Below are 8,171 nucleotides of genomic sequence, written 5' to 3'. Positions count from 1 at the left end.
GCCGCGGCAGGAGTAGGCTCGCCGGAATCGGTCGTCCGCCCGTTCTCTCCTGATACGCGTCGGTCGGATGAGGGTGGGGCACAGCCGGCGGCGGAGAAGGCTTTATCTGATGTTGAGTTCTCCGGGGGGGTCCTGCACCATGTTCAGCTCGGGCGGTGGCGATGTGGCTGTCGGACGCGCCCATGGCGCGGCGCTGCCCGTCGTCTCGCAGTACAATCTTTATTTGTCAATGTTCATAAATGTAAAATTAGAGAAAAAAAAATGGTTTTCCTAACTACAGGCATGCTTTCTATTTATCTTCTTTTCCTTCTGCTTATGTTGGCAGGACAAGAGGGCCGCAAGCATCAGACGAGCGGGCGGCAGTGGTTGATCGTGTGCCGGCACTTGAAGCTGCCATACGAGGGTTCGCTGACAGGGGGACTGATGTGGTTGTCAACCCGGTGCTTGGCACAATTTTCGATTCTATGCCGGAGGCATATGAATTCTACAATCTTATTCTCGTCGCTGGTTAATTTCCCTGGTTAATTTTCGTTGACAAAAGAGCTTGAATTGCTAGTAAAAATAACCACCGGAGTTGCATGATTAGGTTCTTTCTGTCCAATATTATTCTCGTCGCTGTTTCTCTGTTGGGATGGTGACATTTTTTAGTGTTCAAACATTGCAAAGGGAAAGCTATACTTCGGTATAATCCAATTGTAGAAGTTTGGTGAATTTCGTGCAGCAGTCTGAATGTAGAGTGGGGGAGAGAATATATTCTGGATCAGGCTTGGCAGAAAATGGTCCTTACTCGTTTTCTTAATCATGACCCGGTGTTTGGTTACAGTAGTACGCGTGCCCCGGCATTATGTACACTGGTTATTTTTCATTGACCAAAAAAATGTACATCTTCCATGGCGCGTCCGATACCAAACATCACGTTGCTCCCACCTCCGGCCGCCTTGATGAGAAGGTTGATGCCAACGCTGGTGATGAAGAACACGTACTGGTCCTCCCACAACCAAAAGTCGCACGGGCCTCCCGTCCTGCGTCAGTTTCAAAACTGAATGATGAACAAGAAAATACAAAGCAAACAGCAGAAAACTGCAACATCTGATGGATGGGTGTACAGATAACAGACTTACCCCCTGGTTCGGGCACTTGTAAAAACGGACGCCGGGATTCCGGTCTATCCCGGAGACAAACCATCTAGTGCTCATCCCGGCACACCTCGGGCACAGGATCAATGGCAGCGGGGGCGGGGGTGTCCAGAGACGACGAGCGGAAGATGAGCTCTGGGACATCGCGGCACGGCGACGTCGACGGATCGCAGCAACTCGGGTGCTTGTGTGCGTGTTTGAAGCAAAACGATCGGTCCTGCACGCAGCGGCTGGTGCATGAGCCTTAAATACATGCAGCTGGGTGAAGTGTTTACTTTATATAGTGTTCAGTGCAACGGTAATATTGTGTCCTTTCGCCTGTACTATACATATGCAGTGCTTGCAGCAGATGAGTCAGTCCGGCTGTCAGTGCATAGTACAACGGATAAAACGAATACGAAACATTACGCTAGTTGGCGGTGCTCTATACTCGAAGTAGCACTTCCAGCTAGTCCTAATCGCGATGCTCCGCCAGCCGTGGATGCGCTGCGTGCAGCTGCCGCTGCGTGCAGCGATGGACTTCTCTGTCTTCTACCCCACTCAAACTGCGCTGAGCACAGTCGCGCTGCTGCCTCGTCGATCTCCATGGCAGGCCACCCCAGGCCGATAGGTAATGCACCAATGTAGCCAATTAATCTCTGAATTTCCAAAGTGTAGAATACTTCTTTTCATACCTTCATATTTTTGGAGAATACAATGTTGTTCTGAAGTACCACCAGGCTAGTTCAGAAAACTGGTATCAGTTATTTGCGCAATGTATTCACATATGCCTCTTCTACTGTACAATGTTCTTTTTTCTTGTGAGCTATTGATCGCAATGTTTGACTAAAATGGATTCAACGATATACATAAGCATATGAATGCAGACATACAGATGCATTATCCGGAAAAAGAAAGATTCAGAAGTATTAGAGATGCCATCAGTTGAAGCTAGACATAAGTACCTGAAATACATTGGAGCCATGCTCTTCATGATATAATAGACAGCTATGTATCATCTTCCAGACACAACTAAAATTTATTTGCTAAACAAGCAGGGCATTACTCAAGTGAGCTGATGAAGTAAGAGGAATCCAGAGGCGTGGGATTTGCACTGTGTATCATTTTAAGCATGGTTGGCCGCATCGTTGGCTCCTCTTGAAAGCACATGTACTACTTGCACCAAGAGGTAATTTCCAGTTAAATTCTCTCCCTTACCTTAGTTAATAGCCTGGGTTAAAACCGTAGTTCCTGTTGTTAGCTAGATTTTTGTGTGCTAACACCATTGTGTTTAAGAACATGTTGTGATGTTCGTTCTGATTTATATATAATTTTTGTATTTCTGCAGCAAGAATTTAACAGTAGAAAAGCCGTATCAACTATATGTATGCCCCAATGCGATCAACAACAAAAAATTATGCTCGCAATTACCTGGCACGGGCACTGGAGTCACTAGATGATACCCCGCACGTTGTTGCGGGAATTTCTAACAAATAATTTGATGTTTAGAAACATGAGATAGTATGTGCCGATGATAAATAATATTCTTGGGAAAAAATATTGTTTAGAATAAGAGAGAATAGTGTTGAAAAGCTAAAATTGTGTGCACATGAATTTTAGTATGTGCGATGATAAAGAATATTCTTTGGAAAAAATATTGTTTAGAATATGATAAATGTGTTTTTTTAAATAACATTCTTGGAAAAAAATATTGTTTAGAATAAGAGAGAATAGTGTTGAAAAGCTAAAATTGTGTGCACATGAATTTTAGTATGTGCGATGATAAAGAATATTCTTTGGAAAAAATATTGTTTAGAATATGATAAATGTGTTTTTTTAAATAACATTCTTGGAAAAAAATATTGTTTAGAATAAGAGAGAATAGTGTTGAAAAGCTAAAATTGTGTGCACATGAATTTTAGTATGTGCGATGATAAAGAATATTCTTTGGAAAAAATATTGTTTAGAATATGATAAATGTGTTTTTTTAAATAACATTCTTGGAAAAAAATATTGTTTAGAATAAGAGAGAATAGTGTTGAAAAGCTAAAATTGTGTGCACATGAATTTTAGTATGTGCGATGATAAAGAATATTCTTTGGAAAAAATATTGTTTAGAATATGATAAATGTGTTTTTTTAAATAACATTCTTGGAAAAAAATATTGTTTAGAATAAGAGAGAATAGTGTTGAAAAGCTAAAATTGTGTGCACATGAATTTTAGTATGTGCGATGATAAAGAATATTCTTTGGAAAAAATATTGTTTAGAATATGATAAATGTGTTTTTTTAAATAACATTCTTGGAAAAAAATATTGTTTAGAATAAGAGAGAATAGTGTTGAAAAGCTAAAATTGTGTGCACATGAATTTTAGTATGTGCGATGATAAAGAATATTCTTTGGAAAAAATATTGTTTAGAATATGATAAATGTGTTTTTTTAAATAACATTCTTGGAAAAAAATATTGTTTAGAATAAGAGAGAATAGTGTTGAAAAGCTAAAATTGTGTGCACATGAATTTTAGTATGTGCGATGATAAAGAATATTCTTTGGAAAAAATATTGTTTAGAATATGATAAATGTGTTTTTTTAAATAACATTCTTGGAAAAAAATATTGTTTAGAATAAGAGAGAATAGTGTTGAAAAGCTAAAATTGTGTGCACATGAATTTTAGTATGTGCGATGATAAAGAATATTCTTTGGATATTCCCTGATTTAATGGATCCCGGTGCTCTGCTACATGTCCGCCGCCGCCCCGTCGCAGTAGCACCCAGTTGGAAGGCGCAATGATTCGTTCATGATTTGTGTGAGACGAACTGGCTTTATCCTAGTAAACGGGCCTATTAATGATCAGTGGCGAGATAGTGGATGAAAGGAATATGGGCAGGCCCTCGTTTCGTATGCCACCTACATTTGCTGCGTGCCGCACAACGTGATAACGCACAGCATGTGTGTGTGACACAATGTGGTAAAAGAAGTTGAGGTGACGTGTGTGTGACACAACTTGGTAGAAGAAGTTGAGGTGACGTGGAGGCAGAGAATCCATGTCAACCTGTGGTGGGTCCCTCTTGTAATTCGGTAACGGAGCGCTGATGTGAGTGGACTGCTGATGTGGATAGCTTGCATGTTAAGATAAATAGGATAGTGGGGGTGAATCTCTTAGGTATATAGGATTTGGGAAGGATGCTCAAGATTAGGAATGTCACCAAGAGGGGCTCGGCTAGAGTTATCACCAAGAGGGGATCGGCACAGATTTGTCGCCTCCATATCTTCAAGCGTCATGGTCTGTCGGCGCTTGTAACGAAATAAAATAAACCATTATTATTTCTGTGAACTATACACATTAAATATATACTGGGACAAAATCTAACTTTGAAGCATGCGATCAGGTTAGGCGAGATAATCTACATCTGCACTATTAGATTAGTACATTGTCATATTTTGCTTCAATGAAAAACACAGCATCAGTGATACAACTTTGTTTCACTAATTGATCAGTACATATGTTTTTCAACCATTAGGTTTTTGACCAGGTATATTTGTCTTGAATGGAAGGACAAACACAAAGAACCATTACATCAAGAAGCTATCAGGCTTGAGGGTCTCACATATTTTCACAACGCTTTCTGAAGTGTAAGTTACTAAGTTGAAATCTGTTCTCTCAGCACTATTTTATCATGTATGATATTTTTATTCTTTCTTTCCCAGAACTTATCTCTTTCCTTGTGTTGGAAATGATATTTTATATGGTTACTTGACAGTATGAGCCAGAGCTATTTCCTAGTCTGATTTCTCCTGGGTGTACTCTGCTTTCTGGTGTCTGATTTGATGACAAGAATATTGTGTCGACGGTCAGCGCCTGGATTGTAAATTGGACTTGAAAGCAAATAGCTCTCTAGGCACGTAATGCAGATTATAACCCCAAGGTAAAATCATTATCCTAATGCATTCTTCATGATGTTGGCTTTTTCCCCTTACTGGGCCTATGATGCTATATTTCCAAAAACATCCAAATTTTATCACTTTGGTAGCATCCACATGGCTTTGTGAATCCTGCTGTGTAGATGGTGGATAGCCTGGTAAAAGAGTAGAGACTTTGTACATGGGTTCTTTTGTGTACGTACCCTTCTGAATTTGTGCTCATTCGCTGAGAAATTAGAGAACAGCTTACTAAATAGTTTTTGATCGAATGGTGACTTGAGACTCTCTACCTAACTACCTTTTAGGCTTTAGCGTGACGGTAAAGGTTATTCAAACATGTAAACGGTCAACTAACAATATTCAGGTTTTTTTTGCGGGTAATAATATGAAGGGTTATACCACAGAAAAGTCATTGCACACACAACCAAAGCATGCGCGACATCCACCTAAACAAAATTTAGACATGTACATTGGACACACAACCAATTGCTGCAGGTCAAATGTGATGTGAAGACGTGACTGCAAAGTTAATGTGTATGACCGCAAGAAACAAGACTGTAATGTATATAACAATAATAATAAAACAAAATGTGAAATACAAACCATCAAGGCATCCACAGACGAAAAGAAATATGAATAGCTTACTCACCCCCATCGCTGTTGGCGTCGATTTGTTTTAATTTAATTTTTGGGCTCCTTGTTTCCTGCATCCCACCGTAATTCTGTTTAGATGTATATATGCATGCACGCAGCACCAAGCATTTGCATCCATATGTTTCAGATGATGATTGTGCACATGCATACCTCGTTGGGATAAATCTGCCCGTGGTACGCCACAGCAGCTGGAGGTTGGTCCGGCTCGCAGGGCCATCCGCTTGTGCAGGTAGCAGTCATACGTCCGCCGCTGCACAACCTCATTAGCGTATTTTTTACTATCTATCATTTTTCAAAGTCAGCAAACATCTTATACTGCTAGTAGGAGTATTTGACTGACTCACTCCGGCAGGAAAGGGGTGACATCAAACTGAAGAGAATCAAGTTGTGTCTAGAACAATAAATACGTCCAGAGAAATCTAGATTTGATGAGATTAGATGAGATGTGCACGGGGGGTAGGAAGCTCACCATGCCCACGTGAGGGGGCAGGGTAGGAGGAAGCAGAGCCATGAGGGAGGGAAGGAGGGCTCGTGCGTTCGGTCGTCCAACTGTTGCTGCAGCTGCAGGTTGTGCGTCCAGATCCGGGGCAGTCATCCTGCACACAAAAGAAAAGAATCCAAGGAAGGAATCACGAGCAGGGGGAGATGATGAATCCGAGGAAGAACGTCCGCAGGTACGCACTCAACATAGCCGTCACCGGAGATCTGCGGTCGCCGGCGCGCGTCCTTGAAGGTTGAGGCGTCGTCCCAGGTAGGGTTTGGGGTGTCTCCGTCCGTCCATGGCTGCTGCTGGGCCGCGTCGGACCTCCATGGCCGACCTCCCTCGAGGACGGACGCGGATCAGGTCGACGACAGCGCGCTGATGCCGCCGTGGATCTGGGCGCTCCCTCTCCCTTCCCTTCCCTTCCCTTCCCTTGGGAGAGGAATAGAAGGTTGGGGGCGGCGGCGCAGGGGGGCGAGGAGATCGCCGGCGGCGGGGTTGGATTGGGGTGCGGCGGCGGCTGCGACTGGAGACGGGAGACGAGGTAGGGCTAGCGAGGGATTGGTTCTATCGCAACGGAAAAACCAGCGGAGGGGAGGTGGTGGACGGAACCAAAATAACCTAAAAAACCCGGACAAAAGTGATGGGATGAAAATTGACCGGCAGAGACTACCAACTGCTTCATTAGAAGTAGAGATTCCACGCATGATATCAATGAGTCTCTTAAAGCCATAAGAATTCACATTGATGAGTGCAAAGAAAGAACCGCTAGGATGTGTGTTAAGAAAAATGTCTTTATAAAAGTGTGTTCTTCTAGTTCTTATGAAAATAATGATGAAGATCTAAAAATTATTGATGTGTCCCCTATTAAATCTTTGTTTTGCAATATGAATATTGATAATGATGGGACTGAATATGATCCACCTTTACCTACAAGGCGTTCCAAGAATTCTGAATCTTTTGATCTTGATACTAAATTTGATAAAAATGGGATTGAAGAAATTAAAACCCTAGATGTTGCTAAACCCACTATTATGGATTTAAAGAAATTTAACTATGAAAATTGCTCTTTGATTGATTGTATTTCCTTGTTGCAATTCGTGCTAAATTCTCCTCACGCTTATAGTCAAAATAAAGTATTTACTAAACATATCGTTGATGCCTTGATGCAATCTTATGAAGAAAAACTTGAATTGGAAGTTTCTATCCCTAGAAAACTTTATGATGAGTGGGAACCAACTAATAAAATTAAAATTAAAGATCATGAATGCTATGCTTTATGTGATTTGGGTGCTAGTGTTTCCACGATTCCAAAGACTTTGTGTGATTTGTTAGGTTTCCGTCATTTTGATGATTGCTCTCTAAACTTGCACCTTACGGATTCCACTATTAAAAAACCTATGGAAAAAATTAATGATGTTCTTATTGTTGCAAATAGGAATTATGTGCCAGTAGATTTTATCGTTCTTGACATAGATTGCAACCCTTCATGTCCTATTATTCTTGGTAGACCTTTCCTTAGAACGATTGGTGCAATTATTGATATGAAGGAAGGAAATATTAGATTCCAATTTCCATTAAGGAAGGGCATGGAACACTTTCCTAGAAAAAAAATTAAATTACCTTATGAATCTATTATGAGAGCCACTTATGGATTGCTTACCAAAGATGGCAATACCTAGATCTATTCTTGCTTGTTATGCCTAGCTAGGGGCATTAAACGATAGCACTTGTTGAGAGGCAACCCAATTTTATTTTTATTCCTTACTTTTTGCTCCTATTTAATAATAAATAAATTATATAGCCTCTGTTTTGGTTGTGTTTTTTGTGTTTATTAGTTTTTGTGCCAAGTAGAACCGTTGGGAAGACTTGGGGAAAGTCTTGTTGAACTTGCTGTAAAAAACAGAAACTTTAACGCTCACAAGAACTGCTGTCATTTTTATTTGGAAAGTGCTATTTAGTTAATTATTTTTGCAAATGATTAATAGATAAATTCC

General features: G+C 40.8%; 2 protein-coding genes and 2 long non-coding RNA genes across 5 annotated transcripts; 2 read left to right on the top strand and 2 right to left on the bottom strand.

Annotated features, from left to right (window-relative positions):
* The first annotated feature begins 13 nt into the window (after positions 1-13).
* LOC125531611 lies at positions 14-601 on the top strand. Of its 2 annotated transcripts, none has more exons than XR_007293364.1 (2): positions 14-241; positions 326-601. XR_007293364.1 is itself a non-coding variant. In XM_048695949.1 (2 exons), exons 1-2 carry the CDS (start codon positions 68-70, stop codon positions 510-512), a joined length of 330 nt encoding a protein of 109 aa, XP_048551906.1. In that variant the 5' UTR covers positions 14-67; the 3' UTR covers positions 513-601. The 2 variants fall into 2 exon arrangements, 1 of the variants encoding a protein (XP_048551906.1); XM_048695949.1 differs by having other exon boundaries at positions 14-210.
* A 165-nt stretch (positions 602-766) lies between these two features.
* On the bottom strand, positions 767-1,981 carry LOC125531612. The gene is made up of 2 exons (XR_007293365.1): positions 1,122-1,981; positions 767-1,022 (listed from the first exon to the last, which is right to left on the bottom strand). It is a non-coding gene; the product is annotated as an uncharacterized LOC125531612 (long non-coding RNA).
* A 72-nt stretch (positions 1,982-2,053) lies between these two features.
* LOC125531613 lies at positions 2,054-2,523 on the top strand. Its single transcript, XR_007293366.1, has 2 exons — positions 2,054-2,304; positions 2,464-2,523. It is a non-coding gene; the product is annotated as an uncharacterized LOC125531613 (long non-coding RNA).
* A 3,157-nt stretch (positions 2,524-5,680) lies between these two features.
* On the bottom strand, positions 5,681-6,776 carry LOC125531610. Its single transcript, XM_048695948.1, has 4 exons — positions 6,392-6,776; positions 6,163-6,289; positions 5,836-5,943; positions 5,681-5,743 (listed from the first exon to the last, which is right to left on the bottom strand). Exons 1-4 carry the CDS (start codon positions 6,502-6,504, stop codon positions 5,681-5,683), a joined length of 411 nt encoding a protein of 136 aa, XP_048551905.1. The 5' UTR covers positions 6,505-6,776.
* Between the last annotated feature and the right edge of the window lie 1,395 nt (positions 6,777-8,171).

The sequence above is a fragment of the Triticum urartu genome, unplaced genomic scaffold (genome assembly GCF_003073215.2).
Source record: "Triticum urartu cultivar G1812 unplaced genomic scaffold, Tu2.1 TuUngrouped_contig_7610, whole genome shotgun sequence".
NCBI lineage: Eukaryota > Viridiplantae > Streptophyta > Magnoliopsida > Poales > Poaceae > Triticum > Triticum urartu.
The sequence above is the reverse complement of the archived record's forward strand: the minus strand, read 5'-3'. Positions and strand labels throughout refer to the sequence as shown.

Excerpts from the sequence above, each read along its gene's own strand:
- LOC125531611 (XM_048695949.1), top strand. The coding sequence starts at position 68 with ATGAGGGTGGGGCACAGCCGGCGGCGGAGAAGGCTTTATCTGATGTTG. Across the intron at positions 211-325 it reads GCGCTGCCCGTCGTCTCGCA|GACAAGAGGGCCGCAAGCAT; the intron begins GTACAATCTTTA and ends TTATGTTGGCAG.
- LOC125531610 (XM_048695948.1), bottom strand. The coding sequence starts at position 6,504 with ATGGAGGTCCGACGCGGCCCAGCAGCAGCCATGGACGGACGGAGACAC. Across the intron at positions 6,290-6,391 it reads CCGGCGACCGCAGATCTCCG|GATGACTGCCCCGGATCTGG; the intron begins GTGACGGCTATG and ends TTTTGTGTGCAG. Across the intron at positions 5,944-6,162 it reads TGCCCCCTCACGTGGGCATG|CGGCGGACGTATGACTGCTA; the intron begins GTGAGCTTCCTA and ends GAGGTTGTGCAG.